General features: G+C 49.0%; 1 protein-coding gene across 5 annotated transcripts in view; it reads left to right on the top strand.

Annotated features, from left to right (window-relative positions):
• LOC109377304 (trafficking kinesin-binding protein 1) overlaps positions 1-24,145 on the top strand; it is a 60,536-nt gene that overhangs the window by 31,573 nt on the left and 4,818 nt on the right. For 2 of the 5 annotated variants that reach the window (XM_019633631.1, XM_019633626.1), the window contains exons 5-13: positions 748-856; positions 2,693-2,771; positions 3,809-3,939; positions 4,573-4,647; positions 5,189-5,326; positions 7,702-7,778; positions 9,591-9,827; positions 10,877-11,193; positions 17,936-20,819. In XM_019633631.1, coding sequence (XP_019489176.1) covers positions 748-856; positions 2,693-2,771; positions 3,809-3,939; positions 4,573-4,647; positions 5,189-5,326; positions 7,702-7,778; positions 9,591-9,827; positions 10,877-11,193; positions 17,936-18,423 — 1,651 coding nt within the window. In that variant the 3' untranslated portion in view covers positions 18,424-20,819. Of the gene's footprint in view, positions 1-747; positions 857-2,692; positions 2,772-3,808; positions 3,940-4,572; positions 4,648-5,188; positions 5,327-7,701; positions 7,779-9,590; positions 9,828-10,876; positions 11,194-17,935; positions 20,820-24,145 lie in introns of those variants that run through there. The other 3 variants (XM_019633620.1, XM_019633651.1, XM_019633640.1) reach the window with 3 other exon arrangements.

Below are 24,145 nucleotides of genomic sequence, written 5' to 3'. Positions count from 1 at the left end.
CGGCCACAGAGGCTGACCGCCGTCCCTGTCCTTGGAGTTGCCAAGACAGGGTCGCCTTCTCCAGCAATCAGTGCAGGTCCGCTGTTCTCAGCCTCCTCCAGACCAGGCATCGCTGAGGGCCTCACACAGATTGATTTTACTTTTTTAGTGGGACGTGGAACGGCAGGGTTTTATTTTAGTTTTCCTCTTCCTGGGTCTCCTTGCTCCTTGGTCAGGTTAGATTGACTTGGCCTGGCATGTAAACGTGTAATAGGGTGGGCTCTGCTGTTGGAGCCAGAGATGCTATGGTGGGGCCTTGACAGAAGGTGTGGGGGCTTCGCTGAGAGTCGGCAGAGCCTCATGTAAAAGGGGGGAAATCGTAGTACTTAGTTCATAGAGTTATGAGCATTAATGCGTGTGGAGTACTGAAGACAGCTCTTGGCACATAGAAGCACATTATAAGTATTAAATAAACTCTCAGGCATCCCAGAATTGCGTAGGCTTCAAGGAGAGCTGATTCCCCCAATGCTGAGGTGATGTGGCAACTGCGAATTGTGGACAAAGGGTTGGGATGTGAGTCGGAAGTGGTGGTGAGCCTGCGTCGGCAGACGCTGTTCCTGGGTGGTGAGCGAGCAGCCTGAGGTGTCCTTGTCACGCCTGGTCATTTCATGACTCCCCTAGAAACAGCCCTTTGTGCCTCCCTGTGGTGTGCCAGGTCAGGGGAGGAGTGCGCCTCTCCCTGGAAAGTGACTGTACTTTCTCCCCCAGGTTGAAGAGGAACGAGTCATCCTCCTCAGTCCAGAATTACTTTCACCTGGATTCTCTTCAGAAGAAGTTGAAGGACCTTGAAGAGGAAAATGTGGTCCTTCGATCCGAGGTGAAGTGTGCACCCTGCTGTTGTCACCTCTGGGAGGGTGGTGGCCTCGTCTGCCTTATCTGGCAAGAATAGCCGTGGTTCCAGCACCAATCTCAAAGGTGACAGTCTGGGGAACAATCACCTGCACTTTAACTCAGAGCTGCCCCGAGTGCCTGGCCGGCGTGCCTCACTGGTGTGCTTGGGCGCTGCCTCCCAGGGCAGCGCGCACCATCGGGGCCGGGGCAGACTGATTGGTGAATTATGTTGCGTGTGGATGGGCAAGGCTGGCAGACCCATCCTCCTTCACAGTTAGGGCAAAAGCTCCCGCAGTGGGGTCTTTGCATGGCATTCTCCAGCTCTGATGGAGACATGACTTGGAGGACCCTTGTGAAGGCCCCGTTTTCATGTCACTGCAGATCAGTTACGCTGTAAGGAAACAGTACCCGAGAACTTGGAGACATACTTTCTAGACAGTTAACTTGAAAAGGTTGCGCTGAGGCAACTGGGGAAGTCATGCCTTGGACTGTTTCTGATTGGCCAGGCATTATGCTAGGTACTTAGCCTGTTATTTTTTTAATTCTTCACAACAAGCCTGGGAGCTGGTGACTTTGATTCTCACTGACAGTGGGGAAACCGGGACCCAGGCTGCTAGGCGTTTTAGTTTCCCAAGGTCGTGCAAGTTAGTGAATGACAAGACCAGGATTTGCAAGTCTCGGGGACTCACGTTATTTCCCTTCACCCACTGTCCTTGTCTGCAAACACTGATACGTGCACATTCGGTACTTTTTGTTTTCATTATCAGGCCCTTCCTTGGTTTGTCAAGTTTGAGCTGGAGGCCCACCTGGGCTGGCCCAGTGCTCCCACAGGCCCTCCAATACGACAGGCCACCTGTCACCTTGAACTTGCCCACACGTTGGAAGGAGCCTCACATCTAGACTTAACAGGACACTCTGAGGCATGAGGAAAGGGCCATGTTCTCCTAGGTCTCACCTTCCCCAGCCCCCCGTTCACGGATGGGGGTGCCCAAGCTCTCTCGGCCAGCCAGTGGCTGAGCTCAGACTCCCCATTCTGAGTCGAGTGCTGCCCCTTCCGGCATCGGCCCCAGGCACACAGCAAGTGGTCCCTCTGTCAGAGCCCCCACCTACAACAGGCTGAGGGAATCTGATCCCAGCCACAGATTCCGGCTCTTCCGCCTCGGTGTTTAGGAGGGTAGTGCCTCTCTGGGGTCAGGACCGGAGGGCTCAGAGATGCCTTCCCTAACTGGGTCCTTCTTCCCACCTTTTTAGCCAGAAGCAAGCTCTCCAGAGGCCTGGAATAGCTCCTGAGTCTCTGAACTTTAATGCTTTCATAGCGTGCCTTGTTTCTGCTCAGCTGAGTGTAACAGGTTTAACTCCAACTCAGAACCTCATAGGACAGTGCCCAGCACATAGTAGGCAAATGTAAATGGTTATCCTGAGAATGCCTGCGGTAGGCAGAGCTGTGTCCTAGGCACTGTTGGGGTCACAAAGGGGTTCATGGCTATGACCCGGGACAGACACAAATGAATAGACAGACAGACTGGACACAATGGTGGCTCATACAGAGGTTTAGTAAAGCGGGTGTATAGCTCTTGTGCACGTTGCTTTATGTGGCGCCCTCTAGTGGTGCCCATTTTCAGCTTTGAGACTCTGAGATTCATTGACAAAGCAGGGAACTCAGACTGACTTTCTGTATTCGAGGGTGCAATGGGTGACAGGTGGGGAGATGCTGAAGGGCGGCTTCCCAGACCCAGGTTAGCCCTTGCTCCGTGCCCCAGCCTTGACTGCCCCGTCAGTCCTGGTGTGAGTGCCGGGCCTCTGACCTGGGCCATGTCCACAGGCCTGCCAGCTGAAGACAGAGACCATCACCTACGAAGAGAAGGAGCAGCAACTGGTCAACGACTGCGTGAAGGAGCTGAGTATGTCCCTGGCCCTCTCCCCCGTTCCTACTCCCTCTTTACTTTCTGCATCTACCATCATTAAGACCAGGCAGGTTAGCTTCCCCCCTGACAAAATACAGTCTCCGTGCCAGCCCCGGCTCAGGAGCAGTTTTCTTCAAACTAGAGCCCCCCCCCCCCGATCTTTTGTGTGGCACTCCTCACCCTGATTTATGAGAAATGGAGTGCTCGGTGGTCAATCATACATTGTCTCAATTTGTCACTGACGCAAATATTTAATTTTAATTTTGGCTTCCTGCTGGAACATTGGGATTATTTAATGGCTAAGTTAGACCCGGCTTCAGAGTCCTATGTTGAAAATGTGGAAAAAGTGCTTCCTAGTAATTCGACACATGAAAGTTGAGGAAGAGTTCTCAGCTTCGCAAGTAGGTCCTTCTTTCCACCCTCCTCATTGTAAGTTTAAAGTTAAGATCAGACAAAGGGGATAAACAGAATATTTAGAGCCTCAGCAAAATACTAAGTAAATGAAACATGCCCTATGTTCAAATCTAGAAAAATGAGTTAGGGCTCTGAATATAGGTTGAGAACACCCAAGGGGATTATTCTGTGCTCGGTAGTGGTTCCTTTCTAGAACAGGGTCTACAGCAGGGATTCCTGGTAATGATGTGGCTCTGTTCATGTGTGGAGGGGGGGGATTCGGCCAGATGCACCTTCGTGTTGGTGTGGTACCCCGTGGCTGACTCCTGAAGCCTGCCTGCCTTCCTCTGGGGGGGCAGCCTCGGTCAGTGGGGTCGGGCCCCGACACTGAGCCTGGGAGCCACAACTGGGGATCCAGGTTCCTTCTCATAACGACTGAGCCCAAGGAAGCCGCTTTGCTTCATTTCATCACAGAGCAAAATGGGAACCCTAAGTCCCTTCTTCATGTACCCTCTTTGCTGCCCCTCCCACCACCCACCTCTTCTCCCACGTCTTATAATGACCACAAAGAAACCATTCTCTCTTGGTCTGTGTGTCGGGCTTCCTGACGTACTCTTGTGACTATTACTTCTGGGTCAAAGGGGACGCCAACGTGCAGATTGCGAGCATCTCAGAGGAACTGGCCAAGAAGACCGAAGACGCGGCCCGCCAGCAAGAGGAGATCACACACCTGCTGTCGCAAATAGTTGATTTGCAGAAGAAGGCAAAAGCGGTGAGGCTTCCGTTCCTCTGGCGAGTACAGAAAGGGCCTTTCTGAGATCGCCAAGGGCACCTTTCTTAATGAACTCAATTAATTTGCAGATTATTCTTAGGAGGAAAGTAGTGATAAGTGTTATATACTATTGCATCCACTAAGCTTTTCCTCCAAAGGGGCAGCGCAAAGATATGCAACCACATGGTGCAGTCTTCTGGAGGTAGGCGCTGTAGATAAGGAGTTTGGGGGTTTAACTTACGAATCGTTATCTATCTAGTATTTTTTTTTTAAGCAGTGCACCTGGTATGTTCTGCAGCACAATGGCATCCCCTTTAGATTTATGATAAAGCAGCAGAAAACAATTTCGTTTCCTATGCTGGGCCTTAGCTAGAAGCGTGAGGGGAAATGCGTCCGGAGAACAGCTGTGACAGTGGAGGGTGGGACGGGGCGCCGGGCTACAGAGAGTGGATACGGATGTAGGAAAGACTGCCTTCAAAATTATATAAAAGATGAGCTTTTTACTCCAGCATAAGATGAAAGCCCCATTGTAGAAGTGTGATAGGATCATAACGGACCAGGTAATAAGAGGAAAAAGCTAGACTTTCTGAAGCATCTCCAAAGAGAAGCTGATTCCCCTTTGTCCCACTGCAGTGCGCAGTGGAAAATGAAGAACTCGTCCAGCATCTGGGGGCTGCTAAGGATGCCCAGCGGCAGCTCACGGCCGAGGTGAGTGGCTCCCCCTCATTTCATCAGGGCCCCCAGTGCCAGTTAGGGGGCATCAGCCTCCCTCTGACCGGCTGTGGGTCGTATCCACCTTTTATATTGACTTGAATGTCATGTTTACTCCTAAACTAATTCCTGCTGATGCTGTTTCTGGTTGTGAGTGACTGGTAAGCCGGGCTGTACAACAGCCTGGAGCCTGGTGTGCACAGCCTCCCGATAAACATTCCAGTAAGAGATGACACAGAGAACACCACGTGAAGGGAGCCCACTCAAAGACAGCCTTGAAACGACGGTGTCACGATTTGCTCTCCCATTCAGTTAAAGATGTTTTTAATCTCACTTGCCCCTGGTTAGAATTTTGGGCGATTCCTGAGTCTGTCAGCCTGCCCCACATGAAAGAAAAACTGAGCCCCAAGGACTCTTGGGCATCTGGCCTCAGACCACAGGGTGCCGGGGCCCATGTCTTTCTGGCTGTGTGGGTGGGTGGGTTTGTACCCAGTGTTCAGGAGACCCTGACCCTCCACCCTTCCCCGCCCCCCTGCAGCTGCGTGAGCTGGAGGACAAGTACGCAGAGTGCATGGAGATGCTGCACGAGGCGCAGGAGGAGCTCAAGAACCTTCGGAACAAGACCGTGCCCAACGCCACGTCCCGGCGCTACCACTCGCTGGGCCTGTTCCCCATGGTGTGTGCTGCTTGCTCCCCAACACCCCTCTTCCTACCCAGAGGGGTGCAGGGGTGCTCATGGTAGACGGCGGGGCTGGAGTTGAACCTGTGCAGGTCGCCTCTCATTTTGCAGCTTGGATCTGGATTCGAGCTGGGGGCTCCTGAGCCCAGCAGGCGACCTCGTAACGACACAAGACAAATCGGGTCTTCATGTTCTGTCCCTCTGACGCTCTTATCTTGCCTCCTCCCCCTCTTAAGAGAGAAATTAAGGAGGAACTAGATTTAGTTGGAACCTCAGATAGTGGGAAGACGTTATCTGTACATTATTTATTCCTGACCTTATGAGAATGGGTGCGATTTTGGCCTCACACGTGCATTCCAGAATTCTTCAGTTGCCCGTATGGTTCCGCTGGCGCTTTGTATGCGTATTAGCCATTCTCCTGGTAGCTGTCAGTACCTGTGATCTGAAAAAAATGTTTCCCGCTGTTCTGGGTGTGGCGTTTTTATATTTTTCATATTATGTCCCCACAACCTTATTTGTTTAGCCCTGGCCTGATTTGTTTCCTTGTTTGGGCTTTAGGGAACATGGCTGAGGAGGGAATTTTCTAGAAGGTTAATCCCTCCCTGTACTTGTTGTAGCTCCTCTTTGCTGGTTATTTCCCTGTAACGTGGTGAGCTTACTCCTTTAATCTTCTGTCAGACCAAAGCCCCTTTGGAGGTGGGGACTGTGTGTTATTTGCTGTTTTCTTCTTTCCCTCTGTTTCCTACCCTACACCTAGCACAGTGCTGGGTATGTTGTAGAATTGTAGCTGCTTCGTAGATATTAGATTTGGGTGGGCGGGTGGACAGACGGAAGAACAGACTACCAAGAACTTTTATATTTAAGGCTCTATTTTCATGCTGTGACGAATCGCCGAGTACTCTGAGGAGAGAACTTTTGAGAGGAACTCCTATGAATGAGATAGGAGTGGGTGGCTGTGTAAATGTTTGTGAAACTCGGTCCCTTCCGAATTTGGCTTTTCCTTAGGGCTCTTTCCTTTCACCTCACCCCTTGTTGTCTGGTCCACTTTTCCTCAGTGATGGCCTCTTTTTCTCCGTGGCTTTCGTACACCCAACTCAGGCTCGAACTCTCTTTCTCTCTCAACTTGACTGAAATCGAATGAAACCAAAGACAAGGACACACACCATGAATAGTCAGCTTTCCCAGCTGCAGATCAGTGATCCAGTAATTCCAGGAATCGCAGCAAAGACCATTTTGTCCCTGGATTCCTCGATCCAGAGCTGACTATCCTCGGCTCACAGACTGGCCTGTGCCCCTTGCCTCGGCTTCTCATCTGTGGGGGCGGCTATCTCCCAAATCACCTTGTTTCCTGTGTGCTAGAATTCACCCCACACTGTATTCCCCACTCTGAAGGGCAGACCTGCAGTTAAAATGTAAACCATTACATGAGAAACGTTCAATTGGAAATCTACATTTGGGTTTCTTCTGGATAGAATTTTCAGCTTTCATATTTACAGAGGAAAGTCTTGTGTTTGTCACAGCTCTGTTTTTGAAGATGTCTGTCTTTCAAGTGCATTATTTAAAGATATTTAAATCAATTTAATTTAAATCAATTAAAATTAAATGCAATTAAGGACTCAGGTCCTCTATCATACTGGCCACATTTCAAGGGCTCGATGGCCCCCAGTGGCTGGTGGCCCCCACATTGGAGAGTGCAGGCAGAGACCTTTTCCATCATCGCAGGAATTTCTGTGGTGAGCAGGGACTTAGCCCTTCCCTCCAGGTTGTCCCATGTGGGCATCCTCCTCTGAGGCTTCAGCAGGTGCTTTTCTGCACACACCTGGTTCTGTTGGCAGACGTGTGAGGATTGTCTGTTAGGCTCTGCCTCATACGCTGAGGAGTGGCAGGTGGTTCAGAACCCTGGGTGAGCCAAAGGGTTAGCAGACCCTGGAGACTGAGAGAACAATAGCTCAGTGCAGCCCATGTGGGCTGTGACATCCTCTCTGACTGCTCATAAGCTTGGTGGTCTATGGAAATTCATCCATCTCTGTTGTTCTGAACACAGTCCCCTCCCCCTGTAAGTTCTCTGCTTCTCCTGTGGCCACGTTGCAGCCCCGTGGTCAGGCGAAGGGAACATAGAGTTTGCTTTCAGACCCTTAGCTGCATGGAAGTGAAGGGCCCGTTGGTGCCTGCTGTGTTCAGCACCTGCCCCAAGGATCGCTCAGCCGGGGTCTCTGCGGGGACAATGGCGAATGCCGTCAACTTTGTGTTGTGGGAAGTCTGCGGGCGTTTGAGGCCTCAGTTTACTTTTCTGTGGCTAGCCTGGTCACGCGGCTCTTTTAGAGACAGCATTTGCGTTGCTGCTCACACGTGTGTCTTTTGGCTTTTCCCAGGACTCCTTGGCAGCCGAGATCGAGGGAACAATGCGCAAGGAGCTGCAGCTAGAAGACCCTGACTCTCCAGACATCGCGTACGGCCTCACTTCTGAGCGTCCCGGAGACCCCCTCATGACCTGTGATGGTCAAAATGAGCAGTGTTTGGGCCTTCCAGGGCTTATGTCCAGATTAAGGGAAATTACCCAGCTGACAACATCCCCAGCTCCGCTTGTTTGTTAGGTTTTAAAGATAGAGTGTGAACTTGCAGAAAGTTGGGAGAGGAGAGATGTGTTTCCCACCTCCCTTTAACACCATTACTCATTTTTATCTTTCAGTTAAAAACATTGCTATTTAAATTCTTAATGTCTGTTAGGAAAAGAGAAAATTAGAATGTGAGATACAGAGGGCTCTTCAGGGGTGTGGACAAGGCTTCCATCTCCTTCCCGGATCCACTGAGGGATATCGGCCTCCGCCATCTCTCTTCCTAACTCGAGACCTCGTGCGTGGCTGCCCTGAGGTGTTTATGAGGAACCTGTGGATCCAATTTGACTGTGTTTTCTCTGTACCCAAACCCCACAGACAGAACTGAACCAGGATCCTGGGAGTGACCAGTGTCCCTGAGCCTTGGCACATACTTGAAGCCCTCTGCATCCCAGAAAGAAGTGGCCCATTATAGAAACATGCCTACTTTTTTCTCCTTAAAAGGGAACAAATGAGCACCAAAGTCTGTGGCTCTGCCCTTAGAGATAGCAGTTAAAACAAACAAACAAAAAAGACTAATCTGGTGTTTATCATCTCATTATAGAAAGTTTAAGACTCACTTTAAGTCTTGTGTTTTTTATATACAGCCACGTGCTGCATAATGACATTTTGGTCAATAATGGGCCACATATATGACATTGGTCCCATAAGATGATAATGGAGCTGAAAACGTCCTATCTCCTAGTGACGTCATAGCTGTCGTGACATCATAGCACAATGCGTGGCTCACATGTGGCGATGCTGGTGTAAACAAACCCACCGTGCTGCCAGTCGTATAAAAGTACAGCACATAGAATTACATACAGTACATGATACTTGATAATGATAATAGACAATTAGGCCACCAGTTTATGTATTTACTATACTTTTTTTTCGTTATTTTGAAGTGTACTCTTTGTACTTATATAAATAATTTTGCTGTAAAACAGTACGCTGCAGCAGCCTCATACATCTCCTACTTACTGCATCTCTTAATTTTATCATTTTCCCTCGTGCTTGATTTAATCTCATGTTTTGCACAGCTACCGAGCTGTACAGGCTTGTAACCTAGGTGCAGTAAGCTATCCCAGACAGCCTAGGTGTGTGGTAGGCTATCCCATCCAGGTTTGTGTAAATGCACTCTGGGATGTTTGCACAATGATGAAATCGCCTGAGATGCGTTTCTCAGAACATGTCCCCGTTATTAAGCGGCACGTGACTGTATATGAAATCAAGAAATACTCAATTCTACAAATACTTATTGAGCCCTGTTATGTGCTGAGCAGTGAGCACTGCCCTCCTGGAGCCTGTGTTCTAGTGACTATCATGAAAAAAAAGAAAACGAGCTTGGAAGACAAAGTACTAATCAAGTACTTGCATTTGTAGGTCAAGCTTAAAGGAGGTGAAAACAGTGTCACCCACTCTTGCTAACATTACCTTTAGGAAACAACCAAATATCAGAGCCTGTAATTCAGTGGGTGTTGAGTCTCTCGAGCTCCAACCAGCACCCTAGGAAACACATGGACGGCTCAGGATGGCAGGTTGCTTAGGGGCTCATGTGGGTCAACTGCCTTTTTGGCTCCTGCTCAGTGGATCATTTTTGGAGGGTTTAATGCCAAGGTCATTCCTACACTTGCTTATTCATGGATGATGTGCGTTCTCCCCAGTCACCAGAAGCGAGTCTTTGAGACGGTGAGGAACATCAACCAGGTTGTCAAGCAGAGATCTCTGACGCCCTCCCCCATGAACATCCCCGGTTCCAACCAGTCCTCGGCCATGAACTCCCTCCTGTCCAGCTGTGTCAGCACCCCCCGGTCCAGCTTCTATGGCAGCGACGTCGGCAATGTCATCCTGGACAACAAGACCAATAGCATCATCCTGGAGGCAGAGTCAGACAGCCTGGGGTGAGCCAGTGGGAGTTCGTACCTTTCTGTTTGGGGGAGAGGTGGTGTGGCTTGAACACAGGTTCAGAATCAGGAGAAGCTATTAAGAATCGCCTGAACGATATAGACCTCTCAGTTTCCAAATGTGTTTTACCAACCCACTGAGCTTACACTTATCCTTGATACTGATATTTTAACCAGTTTAAAGAGGTATAATAGCAGCATGCACCAGGAAGTCTGCTTTTGTGTAAGATACTGAAGGGGATAAGTCAATATGTGGTTGTTTTTTTTTCATCTTCACTGTTAAGACGACAGAATAGACATTTGTTCCATGAACCCCTTTGTAGCTGGGATGTTTGAAAGGCTGAGGAGGACTCAGACTGTGTCTCATGACCAGGATCTGGTTTGTTTCAGAAGGTGGGGTACAGGGTGCCCAGTAAGTGCCTGTCACACCGAGCATCCCCGGGGCTGGGGATTCCTCAGCAGTGGTCAGTCCCTCTGTCCTGAAGCCCTGCAGGACAGCCCCCTCCCCAACGTTGTCCGCTTTGTGCACCCGTTTCCTGTGACTTAATAAAATCGTTTTTTTCTGACCAATTGTGTCAGACAGTGGGGAAACTGCTTGATCAGAACTGTTTTTGAACTGTCCGCTCCTTAATTTCAAGAGGAAAGAAGTACCCCTTGAGCCTGCTGCCCTTCTGGTAACTACCAACCGCATCTGTAGGCCTCCCCCTAAGGGCTCAGGAGGGAGGTGTTTATAAGGACTGAGTTTTACATGGTGTGTGCACATTTTCATTCTACCTGAGTGTTTTCTTCCCCCTTCCCCCACAACCCCCCTCAAAAAAAAACCCCAGGGAGAATTAGTTCTTCAGGACTGGCATATGTTTACCCATTTTTGCCTGAATTTCAAAGGCTTGCCTTGGTTTGCCTTAGACTTGCCTAAGGCAATTCAAAGGTTGCCTTAGAAAATCCTGCAGTTCACCCTTGCACCTTCGGCAGTTAAGGCCTCATTGTACATTGCACAGCGCCCCCTGCTGGCTGTTCCACGCTCACCCCATCTCCCCTTTTTCCAGAAACAAGGAGCAGAGTAAGAAGCCGGGCACACCGGGTACCCCGGGCTCCCATGACCTGGAGACTGCGCTGAGGCGGCTGTCCCTCCGCCGGGAGAATTACCTCTCCGAGAGGAGGTTCTTTGAGGAGGAGCAGGAGAGGAAGCTCAGGGAGCTGGCCGAGAAGGGCGAGCTGCCCAGCGGCTCGCTCACGCCCACCGAGAGCATCATGTCCCTGGGCACCCACTCCCGCCTCTCCGAGTTCACCGGCTTCTCTGGCATGTCCTTCAGCAGCCGCTCCTACCTGCCTGAGAAACTCCAGATCGTGAAGCCGCTGGAAGGTGATCACCAGGGGCCTCGGCCCCTCTCTGCCCTGGTCAGCGACTCCCTGTGGTCCCTGATCCACCATCAGCCAGCCGGCAGCCTCTGTCACGCCTACTCCTTCTTCTTCCGGGATAGCCACCCACGCTGCTGGTTTGAGTTCCTCTGAGGGGCTCCAGCCCCGGCCCCCAGCTCCCCGGTGCAGGTTTGGAAATACACACACAGGTGCCCAAGACTAACTAACCTCCGCCAGTAAGCCAAAGAAAAGGAGAGCACGTGCTGACACTGGCTTTCTAGTTCTCGCTCTCTTCCACATTTATTATAAAACCTTAGACCTGAAAATCTTTTTTTGGGGGGGGGGCAGAGGCACTGCTCACATACTCAGAAGTTAATTCAGTCCTGCCTGGGGGTCTCAGCAGCATAGAGAATTAATGCTTTGATTTCTCAAAAATTTTGGTGTCAGGGAGAGAGGGGTGCAAAGCAAACGGCCTGTTGTTTGTTTCAATAACCCCATGAAAGCGATTTGCAGTTTGTCTTTGCAGTTTGTTGGCTCACATGTTTTACTTGGATCTTCCAATAAAAAGACCGTGGCTTGCTTCATATGCAGTGTTCTGAGCAAGGCTCCCAGACCTCCACAATTTGTGGGGTGGCTGTGGAAACCATTGAGTTCTGTACCTCCTTAAGCCTGCCTTTTCCAGGGGCAATTCTCTTTGTAGTACCAGGGACACCCCCAGTGATTAAACTCACCTCTTTTTCTTTCTTTTTCCATTAGGCATTATACAGTTTCTTCCCATTACCCACCACTACCCACCCAAGAGCCACCAAGTGTTTGTAATTTTCATTTTTACTCCTCTGTTTTGGAAACCCATGTGAGTCTGAGAAGGAGTTTTAGAATTCCGTATTACGTACCTAACGCAAAGCCAAATCAGAATTTCTGTAAGACAGTATTTCTCAACTTTTTAAAAATTATTGTCTCCTTTAAGGAGCTATTTTAAGACATTCCCCCCTGAAAATGTAATGCCACAGATATACTGTTTATGTACAATAATGTATATCTGTGTTCTGTGCCTAAAAAGTGTAGATTCTTTTCACCCCCACAAGAACCCATTTTCAACCCCTTGGGGGCAGTTGAGAATTCTTGCTGTAAAGATGAGGTTTGCTTGTTACAGACCCAATACATGCTGGGTTCCATATTCCCCAAAGGGAGGAAGAGGGTGGGTTTATGTTCCTTTTTTCCCTTATTATTTTTTTATTGTATAATTTAGGTCCTTCTTAGATTTCAGAAAAGGGATGGCTCATTTTTTTTTAAATTGTTTATTCAGTTGTAAGCTTGGCGATTGTTTTCTGATCCACAATTATGTCTGTTTTTCTTTCAATAAAATCTTCCATTTCCGCAATTTTACTTTTTGCCTTTCTTTTCTTTTTATTTCCTTTGTCTCAAAGATCATTGGAGTTTATCATCTCTGTCTTGTCTGCTTTCTAAGTTTGACTTTGTGTTTCATTAGATCATTTAAGAATATGTTTTTCGATTCATTTTCCAAGCGTATTACAGGAAGAGATTTTTTTTAAAAAAAATTATTTTGACCAATTCATCCTTTTTGCATTTAATCTTGTGACATAGATAGCAGTATTTTTGTGATAATGGAATAAGAGGAAATCCTGTTAGATTTGCAAGATAGACTTCATCTATAGTACCCTGCTCACCAAAAATTTAAATCACAACCATTAAGAATTCATATCCTATCACTGTGGCCTATAACGCATCTGATAGGGGTCTCTCTGGCTCCATGTTGTAGTTCTTGGACTTCTTTGCTATTTAAAATACAACCAATATTTTACTCCTTCTTCCCCTCCACAGTTATTTTTTTGTGTCACTGTGTTTAATTTGATAAGGTGGAGTGCTGACATGGAGGTCTGCCTGACACCCGCTTCCGTGCAGCTCCAACTGTGGCACTGGAGAAGCTTCCTCACTTTTTTGAGGTTTCTTTCCCGTGTTTGTGAAATAGGGCTCACATCTGCCACTCAAGATTGTGGTGAAGAGTAAATGGGATGCGTTTTATATTACTCCCAGCACCTAATAGGTCCTAATTAAAACTTAGGCTCCCCAAACTTGTCCCTGTCCCAGCAGTTCTGGCCTAAAGAGTGGCCTTACCAGTGTTGAGACCTGGACCAGCATTGTGCTGGGGCCGTGTTCTCAATCCTTTTCCACTCACCCACTAAGAAGCTGATAGGATTCCCGTGATCTCCAGTGGCCCAGGTAAATGTACCTGCCATGAGGCCCTGGAGAATGTTGGCTGGGATCATAGCAGATAGCCAATCTGTGTCTTCCATCGGTGTTTCCCTTACCTATTTAATTAATCTCGCTGTCTGCTTACTGGAGTCAGCCAAATAGCTGGGCTAGGTGTTTAAAAATGCTAGCACTCTTGTTTCTTTGTCTTACCTTACATGTTTTAAGCAGGTGGAGAACAAACAGAACAGTCAGCCTAGAAGAGAGAGATCTGCATTAAAAAGATGCAGTCGGGCAGGATTTCCCCCCCTGTATGTTGTTCTTCCTTTCTGATTAATTATAGCCAAGGTAGTATTTCCAAATAAACAAGTTAATATGTAATTAGGGGAAAGCATACACCTCTAACCTGTACATTATCCAGGAGGTTTAGTTCTAAACTTTTAGACCTCAGGTGCTCCTCTGACATAAATGAATTTGCTTTTCTTCTCCTCTGATGACATGAATACCTTTTGGTTAGAACAGTGGGGTGTGGCAGGAAAGCAAACAGCAGGAAAGGGGCAGTGACTGTAATTATGTTGTTTGTACTGTCTACACCCTTGTTTCCTAGGTGCCAACTAGGGAAATCGCTCTCTACCTCTGCCCCATTGCCTAGGTGCCAAGTAGGAAGGTTCCTCTCTACCCGTGCCTCGCTGCTTAATCCCAGCCTCATTCTCATGGGGGTGGCAAGAGGTGGTGGTAGCAGGCAGTAGCTAATAGTAATTCTCCTGATTTGTGCTCAGCGAATACAGGAAGCCAAGCTGGGGAATGAGGAGGGGGAAGAGGGGATAGGAAAGAGGCAACGAAGGCTCGGAAGAAGGTGCAATTCACATTTACTTTTTAATGTGTATGCCCTCTTGTATCAAAGGAGGGACTTCAGGCAGCCAGGAGACCAGCAGAATTCCTACGTGGTGGTCCAGGCAGTGACAGTGGAAGGGAGGTGGGACATGAGGTGTTCTGCCCAGATGCTGGGCTCAGCAAATCTTCCCAGGGCCTCAGAACCAGCCAGGAGTGCCGATGGTCTCTGAACCCCACCGCACGCCATAAATAACAGTGTTGCCAATGCTTTCACCAATATTCACTATTGCAGAATAGAAAACACCTGTATGAGGATGAGAGCAGCTGTTCTGGTATGTTATTGACCTTGTATCTGAGACTCACATATGTTGGCCGAGAGGCAATCTATGTGGTTAAGAGGATGGACTCTGGAGCTAGCCTGCGTTTGAATCCAGAACTGGCCACTTGCTGTGCATCCTCTGGCAAGTGACTTTACCTCCCCATGCTCAGTTTTCACATCTGTACAATATGAACATTGTACAATAGGGTTATGACGATTAAGTGAGTTAATAAATGTGGACCTCTTAGAAGCGTGCCTGGCACTTAGTAGGTGTTCAGTAAAGGTTGGCCATTCTTATGTGAGTAAGGGATGCCCAAGGCATGCGGTAAAAAAAATCCAAGTACGGTGCATTTTTGAGCACAATCTTTTGGTTGTGATATCACTGACTTTCCGTGGCTATGCACTTTTAGGGACAGCAAATAACCCCATGCATTGCTGTAGCCTCTTTAACACCGAACAGCAAACCCTTTGCAGCCTCACCTCGCTCAGGAGCCCACACATGGAGTGGGACAGATGGGGGCAGTCTGTTGAACGAAGGGAGGACCGAGGCGCATGCATCTCTGGTCTGGGCCCATCCGCTAGCCTCACCGAGTTGTTTCCCAGGCATGTTACACATCCAGTGTTCCCTTTAGAGGCATGAGGAGATTCGGTGCTTCCTCGACGTGGCTCTTCACCTTCCAGTGTCTGTCGACTTGCCCTTTCTTCCCCGTCCAAAAGTAGAGGTGACGTGGCCACGTTGTACCCAGGGGTTTCTCACAATCCCTCTAAGCCCCGTATGTGCAGTCCTAAGCTGGATGTCACGTGCCTTGTTGAAGACTTCTCCCCAGCGTGGTTTGGTTTCAGGGAATGTGCCTTGTCCCTCCAGTGAACATATGAACAGGGGGCCCATTATGGATTATGAATGGGGGTCCCCAGGGGTGGGTGGCACGAGAAAGCCCATCTTCAGGAGTGTGTGTGTCTCCTGGCAGGTCCGGGACACCCACCTGGAAGTTGTACTGCCCGCCATTTATGCTTCTCACTTAGCCTGGGTTCCTGGCTGGATCACTGATGTCCTTGCTTGTATTCAGACCTGTGGATTTGGAGGGGTGGCCAGTGTGAGATGACTGAAGGGACCTGGCGATAGCACTGGCTATGCCACCACTGCTTCAGGGACTTTGGAAGTTGTGTCACTTCCGTGAGCCTCAGTTCCCTCACGTGTGAAGGGTGGGTAGTAGTAATACTTACTCGTAGGGCAGTACTGAGGAGTGAGCTGGTGTAATACATGTAAAACCAGCCACCACACAGACCTGCCTCCACACAGGGAAGCCCTTTGCACAACATGATGCTGTGGCCCCTGGTAGTCCGTATCCCGTGAACTGCAGCCCCGGCCGTTTGTGCACAGGGCTGCTTGCATGGAGCTCCCTTTGGGGAGAGGGTCCGTGGCTTCCTTTCAGATTCTCAAAGTATCTGAGAAGTAAAAACCGCAGCCCTAGGTCAGGGTTTCTCAGTCTCGGCACTGTTGACATTTGTGGCCAGGTCATTCTTTGTCACAGGGGCTGTCCTGCGCATGATAGGATGTTTAGCAGCATCTCTGGCTCTACCCACTGGAGGCCATTAGCACCCCCTCTTCCTCCACAGTTGCGACAACCAAACATGCCTCCAGACATTACCAAATGTCCCCTGGGGGTCAAAATCACCCCCAGTTGAGAACCACTAGTCTTAAGTGTGTCTTACCACCCAGCGAGAGAACAAGTATGTTCTTTCATTATATATATATCTCTTTATTATTTCTTTTCTTTTTTGCATTTAGAATATTTTCAATTTATATTCAGAAGATTCCGGTTAAGCAGGTTGCTATTGTACACCCTTAAAACTGGGGCAGACCTCAGAGTGGGTGGCCAGGAACTCTTGTAAACATGCATTGGCAATGGGGACGGTTTTTTCTCTCTCAAGTGATTTGAAATTGCCCGTTTACAAAATCCTTTCCCGACTCCTTGGCTGAGACTGTCCCATGGGAAGTTACTTTCCAGCAGTGTTTGGCGGTCATGCCCTCACTGGGCACCCCAGAGGGTGGGGAACTCCTGAGGAGCGTGGGCTGTCTGCGTCTCAGTCATATTTCTGGTTGGCTTCCTGACCCCACTGTCTGCCTGCCTTTTCCTCCTCTTCCATCTTGACTTCCTGAGCTGCAGGCTCCTGGCATCCTTGACGCCCCTTTCTGACAGAGAAGCCTCGTGGCCTAGAGGGGTTCTTGCCTACTGAACAGAGGTCACCGTCAGTAAGCCAGCGGTCACTGGGATTCACGTGAGCAGGAAGGCTCTTGCTTTCCCATGCCTGAGACCCTCTCTTGAAGTCTCTCCTGAGTGTAGCATATTTATTTGTGTGGTTAACTCCATCTGGAGAACGAGGCTGGAACGCCCAGCCTCACAGGCCACGCACCCCCAATACCAGGGCCATGTGAGGTGCAGTAAGTGCTCCGAGGGAGAAGGCGGGCTGGGCAGGCCCCAGCACATAGCGACACGCTAAAGGCTCTGACATGACCCCCGGTAAATACACTTCCTAACCCAGGTTCCCTAAGCACACCTGCATTTGGAACACTTCTCTTTGCAAGCACCTGTGGCACCCCTGAGGCCCTCGGGGACACACCGGTGTTATTACAGACCTTGCATGGTGTCATTTGAGTCCTGGGGTCCGGTGTCACCGAGGAGATAGGCGACTCTGCCTCAGACCTCTGTGCAGACTTACCATGTTCTTCAGTCATCCCTCTTTCAGCCCGTTCCCTCTCCTGAAACCTGCAGCACCTTGAGGCTGCTGGCAGGTACAGAACACCTACGTGAGGAAGGCGAGGGCCGTGCCTACCACTTATCTCCGTGTGCTAGTTCAGTTTCTTCTTGCTTTTCTTTAGCTGTGGCTCCTGGGGTTGGCTTGATCTTATTCTGCCTCTGCGATGTCCTCCCTCCTCCCAGCAGTGTGTACTCAGCATAGAATCAGCACACACTGTCCCCTTCCCCGACCCCCTTTTGTGCCTGTCTTGCTAATTTTTTCCTCTTCTGTTTCTAAAGGGATTCTGTGTTCGATTTGGGGGTTGACATCAGTTGATTAAAGGGTTTGTCACCAATATCCTTGTCACACAATATGGCATGAATTTTACTTTAAAAAGAAATAATGTTGATTCCTTAAATTGGTGCCCCTTCCAGGCCTGGGGGAGGGGAGGGGTATCAGCTGCTGTTACACAGCAGGAGGGGCGGAGGCAGCGCCACCAGTGTCCCCACCAAAGTCCACCTGCAGAGCCCAGGGCCTGCGGGGGCTCCCACTCCACACTTTGAGGGTGGGGAGCAGCCGTCACCTCAGCGTTCCATCCTAACCCTGTCTTCACCCTGTTCCCCCTCTTTCTTTCTCCCGCAAGGTTCTGCCACCCTTCACCACTGGCAGCAGTTGGCCCAGCCTCACCTCGGGGGCATCCTGGACCCCCGGCCCGGTGTGGTCACCAAGGGCTTCCGGACGCTGGACGTTGACCTGGACGAAGTATACTGCCTTAACGACTTTGAAGAAGACGACACAGGTGACCACATTTCCCTCCCGGGCCTAGCTACCTCCACGCCAGCGCAGCACTCAGAGACCTCAGGTGAGAGGTCCCGAGCACACGTGACTGTCTCAGGCAGCAGAAGTTACCAGAGCCGGCCTCAGGCCTTCCCAGAAGAGATGCAGGAGCCGCCAGCGGCCACGGAGGAGGAGGAGGAGGAGGAGGAGGAGGGGTCTGGTGAGGGCACCGAGATAAGTCCTGTAAACCTGGCACCTTTACCGGAGGCAGAGTTCTGGGCCATTCTCACCTCTGTTCCGAGCACCATCCATAGTGGCTCTCTGTCTGTAGCTTCCGCTCGTCTGTGTGGGTGATGATTAAAGCATTCCCATTGTGCACTCCTGGTTCTTAACACAGAGTCTGATGCCTCCTTTTGTAACCAATGGGTGAAGCTCCCCACCCACCTTGGAGGTACATGGCCCAGTGGGGCTCTTGACCCGGGAGCAGGAAAGGCTGCTAAAAAGAAGTGGATTACCCCCACCCCTTGCCCCCCAGAATATCAGCTCCCCTCCTCCTGTTCGGGGTCTCTCCCCGTGTCTAAGGGGCAGATTCTCGAGTCCTCTGGTGATTTCCAAACTGAGCTGAGCTGCACTGGGCGGTTTCAGGGGAAACAATGAGTTCCCGTCCATTCAGAAGGTGGACGCGGGAATCTGTCACCTACACGCCACATTAAAGTAGGCGGAAGCCCAGGAAGTGGTCAGCATTTTAAACAACACTGGATCAGCCAAATTTTTTACTTTTCTAACTTGAGTGAAGGTATTTTTTACTTTTCTAACTTTGAAGCTCACGCATTTGTTCAAAGTAGGTTTTTAAAAAAAAATGTTTTAGCAGGACTCCTTAACCAAACCAACCCTAAGAGACTATCAGGACGCTCTTCCAGAGACAGGACTCTAGATGAATCTGGAAAAGAGCTCTGGCTGGTATCTCCTCTAACACCCCCCCACACACACACACACTGTCCCAATGAACATTAAAAATGTGACCATGAGTTGACAGAACTACCCACATCCACCGGATGCCACCTACCAGATGCCACCGGATTGACAAGCTTTGTGCTCAGGGCCCTAGATTACGGGGGTCACGTGGTTAGTATTTGCCAGAACTCCTAGACCTACTGGCTGCTTGTGCCAAGAAGATAAGGAAGTTCTTATAGAATAAAGGGAGAGCTCCAAAGAAAGATGTCTTCATCTTCATCATATTCCCGAGTCTCCAAGTTTGAACACAGGATGCTCGCTCGTGTTTGTGATTCATGATTTTCATCCATGAAAGCCGCAACACTCCCCCTATACAGTACAAGGTAGAAAAGAGCTGAGGTTCTTGGTGGCGTCTCCCATCCCCTGGCTAAGTTCAGACCTCTATGGCCAAGGGCCTTTATGTGTGACCAGCTGTTCTTTTTGTTTTGACATCAACTTTAGAAGTATCATCAAGTAAAAAGGATTTGCTTAGCATATAGGTTTATTTAGGGTTTATTTTATTTAGCAATTAAGTGACCAGAGAAACTTGCAAGGGAATGAGAATGCTTGTGACTTAGTGTCGTCACATTTAAGAAAGGGAAGCCTATGGTATGGTTGCCTCCCTTTTGATCAGCCCCAGTACCCATCTGGAATGCAGACAACGGTTCAGGAAACACAGTGTGTACTTATTTTTTGTGGCTGACGGGGTAGAAATCGTGTCCAGTGTGATGACCCCCCCTCCCTGCAGCCCTCCCTGTGGGGTAGGAAGGTGAAGGGTTTCAGGCAGCACCACTAGGTGTGTCTTCGGGAAGTTGTACAGAAGGAATAAAGCTCATCAAGTCAACTAAAAACTTCTCTCGGGGGACAGAGGGAGAGAGGGGGCCAGTTATGAGCACCTAAGTTTTCTTCCGTTAACGAAGACAAAGTTATCGCTTCGTCCCTCCTTACTCATACCTACAGCAAATCCATCCCAGCAACGTTGAGGAGAGGCACACACACAAATTTGCAGTGGAAACTGTAGAGGGGTCAGGTTGGAAGTGTGCAGTCAGAAAGAATGATGTAGATTGCTGAAGGTAATTTAGGAAAAGTCTGATTGTTTAGATAAGCGTGCTCCGGAGTTTGCTTCCTGGGTTAAGACTCATGTAAAATTCAGTGCAGAGGGGAAAGGTGTGAACAATGATTTGGCTCTTTTTTTCTCTATTGGGAATGACAGGACCATTTTGATTCTTGGCATATAAAAAGCATGGCGCTCTAAATAAGTAATCCCAGAGGCCCGAGTGGCACTAGGCACACGATCTTGGAGTCACAGGTAGACAGACCGCCTTCAGCAGGAAGGGCCTGGGGTATCCTCGGTCTTGACACTTGTATCCGGGCTGGTCTGCTCCCTGCCCTGGTCCGCCCTCGATGCTTGGGTTTTTCTATTGCCAAAACCCACAATCCCAGGAGCTGCCATCTGCTGGGAAGACTGAGTAGGGAGAAATTTTGGAGACAGAAGGTGACTCGTCTTTTTTCTTGCAACTGGTATGATGGGAGGAAATTGGGGAGAGTTGAATATTAGGCACTTGTGTCTAGAGCCAGCTGTCTCATGGAGAAAAAGTTTTGAGTGCGTACTGAGAAAAATTTATTAATATATTTTAATGTATTGTTGTATCATCATTTGCTGATTTTTATAATCAATCCCATGTCTTGAAAAGGATGAATCCTTGTTTTCACATTTGTAAATAATTTAGATGATTAAAATGGATTGTTTAAAACAATTTTTAGATTATAGTTTTACTTTATTTCAGTGGCATATTTTGTGTTTTAATTCATACAGAAAGTACACTTTATCAGAAGTAGTCATTATCTTGTACTGTCGCTGTTCTGGATTTTAGGTATTTATGTGTAGGGAAGAGCCCTCATGTGGTAAAGGATTAAGATCAGAGTTCAGTCTCACAGTTGTCCATAGATGGTTGGTTGGACAGAGAGTTCAGTTGGATGCCTTGATTGATCCTTAAAGGGGAAAAAGAGGTGGGATTAAAGCAAGTGGGGGAAATACCCTAAAACAGGCTCATACCTATCATGGGTGCCTGTCTGGCAATGGCCTTGCAGTGGAGCTGTGTCATCTTTGGGGCTGAGATCCTAAAGTGTTTAAGGCAAAAATCACAGTTGGTCAGAACAGCCCTTGCAAATTCCCCGGAGTGGCAGCACCTGGGCCCCCAGAGGCAACAGCCAAGAGTCAGCTTGTTTTGTAGCTTTCTTATTTGGATCTCAGGTCCAGGGGCTGTTCAGGAACGGTTATTGAGCAAGGGAAGGGAAGTGAACAGTGGCAGACAAAAGGAGCCAGACAGAAAGTTCCAGGGGCTGAGCATTAACTCCAGCTTCGTCTGAGTTGAGCCAAATCCCACCAACCCTCATCCTGTCGCACTTTGCCCCACCGCAGAAGCAGGACCCAGACAGGCTTGTGAAGGAGAAAGTTGGCCGTGGGGGCCTGATGGCTCTGGAAGGAAAAGTCGAGTACATTTGACTCACAGGCCTCGGATACAGGGACGTTCCTTCTTGTCTCCACGGAGAGAGCTGGTGATGATGGTTGACTTTTCAGTCCAGCCCTAGCTCTGTACCAGCTTCAGGAGTTTGGTGGTTATGGACAGAGCAAATGGTCTGCTCACACCCTCCTGTAGTTGGAGGTGCTAAGGAAGCCCTGTGCTCTTGCATCAGTATATTTATTAACCTAGAGAGAAAAAAAAAAAAAAAGGCCAACTGCAGTCTCCGGAAGTGGAAACATGAATGAAGAATGAGATCATTGACTCCTCCCCAAACAGTGTAGAGAGTCAACCCTGCTTAAAATTTCCTGAACGAAATCCGCTTGTTGGAAGCACGTTTTCTATGGCATCCTCATCCCTGAAAACCCGAGCTCCTAGGGGCACCCACAGATGCTGTTGAGGAGCAGGCGCTTCTCTAACGTGGAGGGAACCCTTGAGGGAGCACGCGCATGTGCGTTGAGGTTCCACGAGCTGTCCGGTTGCGCCGCCTACTGACGCCTGGAAGAGGTGCGGAAAGGACTGGCAAGCAGAGGCCTTGATGCAGCTCAGCCAGGGGGCTCCCGCACCTGTGGGTGTCTGCCACGGAAGGAAGGACAAGAGGACAGAAGCCGTGGGCTCCCGCTTTGTTGGCATCCGAAGGACCTAACGAAGAGACTGTTGCATTTGCCCCTTTGACATTTTAACAGCATTCTAAAAAATTCCCGTTTCTCCAAAAGACTCTCCAGGGGCCACTTGAAGGAGTTTCTGGTCCTCCCTGCACGATGCTGTTGAGATTGTTCATCTGCGCAATCACATAACGTTTTAAATGGGACAGAGAGTAGACAGATTGGTGTAGTGGGAAGAGTAGGCTTTTAAGTCTTAAATTTTACAGGAACCAAAAAATAAGCTGTAGGAAACCCCAGAAAAAGACCTTGCGATGTGGTTCACCATCTCTGTGCTAGAAACCGCCCCAGGCCTACAGGCCGAGGTCTGCATGGGGGACCCTGTGGGGCTGCAGGACCAAATGAGGGCTCCATGGAAGAAATGCTTAAGAAGCCAAGAAAAAGGGGTACCGAGCCCAAGTACAGCCTGGAAGTAAGGGCTTAAAGAACGTCATCTTATAACCATGTGCAGTTTAAAATCACTTGTATCTTTTTTTTTTTTTTAAATAGAAGAAAGCTGCCTGCCCTATTGTATCTGAAACTGCTCGGAACTCCTCCCATCAACCCTACTCCCCCCAAAAAACATATGTTAAAGCCACAGTAACCCCAAACTATTGATGTTAATGATTTGGCGTAGGGCAAATGAAGGTTTTATGGAGCTTCCCACACAAGGACTCATCCATCATAGGCCTTTTTTTTTTCCCCCAGAAAAATTCATGGCCAGAGTTAAAGAAATGACAGAAAAAGCCTGTGAAGTATTTTTCGTCGCCCTTTTAGCCTTTTAGGGAGAATTCTAAAGCATTGTATTTTGCCCTTTTAAAAAAATGGACGTGTAGCTGAGACGCCCTCTTCCCATCCCCCCACCCCCATCCCCACATCACCTCATCCCACCATCCCCCATCCTCCATCCCCCTCACTCCCAATGCTGTTACTGCTTGAGCAAAAGGCAACAAGATCACTAGAAGCTGGCAAACAGGTAAAGTAAGGAACTGATATTCTTAGGGCTTAGTTCAGGCCACACCTTTAAGCTGGATGAACAGTGGCTTTTATTTTCAATATACTTGTTTTTGCTTGAATAGAAAAGGCTGGCCTGTGTGCCACTGTTGATATGGTGGCAGGTGCTGGAATTAAAGGTTGTATGAGGTGTGTTGAGGGAGAATGAATGTGTGTGTGTGTGTGTGTGTGTGTGTGTGTGTGTGTGTGATGGTTAATGAGTTTATAGAAATTGCAAAGCAGATCCAGACTGCATGACAGCCGCTTCACACTACATGTCCAAGTGAAGAAAAAGGAAGACCAGGGGCACTTGAGCTTACTCAAGGTGGCCACTTCCCATGAAGAGAGGGGAAGAGAATGTAATATGGAAGGCTCCCCGTGTGTTGCAAAGATGGAGTCCTTTTTTTTTCAAGATTTTGGGATGCATTTGTACCTATATATGTATATTTTTAAGAAAGTGCTCACGTGAGCAAAACAATCGCTTGGGTATGACCAACATTTCTGTCCTCGGCAGTCCCCTTTGAAGCAGCCTTTACATTACGTGGCAACTCCCTGTAGAAATCACCGGGTGCAGCTAGTGGCACCCTACCGTCTTCACGGGTGCTTTTAAGGACTGGGTGCTACAATGGTCTTCAGAGAGAAAAGTGTCTGCTGTCCCCGGCACATTATCAGCCTGCCCTTCCTTGTGGGTGGGGGAGGGAGAGCACCCTGCAGATTGACTGAAATGCATGAGCTGGTGTGAGCCGGTGTGTACACATCTGACCACATGGATGGACAGACTGACAGAGTCCCAGTTGTCCTTCAGGTCCCCGCCAGTGCATTCTGCAGGGGCACCCAGGGCATCATTGGAGACTGGGGGAGGGGGTGTGCCAGGTACCTCTGGTGCAGCAACAAGATCCCAAGCATCCAGTTTTCCAGTCAGGACCA

The sequence above is a fragment of the Hipposideros armiger genome, unplaced genomic scaffold, assembly GCF_001890085.2.
Source record: "Hipposideros armiger isolate ML-2016 unplaced genomic scaffold, ASM189008v1 scaffold_18, whole genome shotgun sequence".
NCBI lineage: Eukaryota > Metazoa > Chordata > Mammalia > Chiroptera > Hipposideridae > Hipposideros > Hipposideros armiger.
The sequence above is the reverse complement of the archived record's forward strand: the minus strand, read 5'-3'. Positions and strand labels throughout refer to the sequence as shown.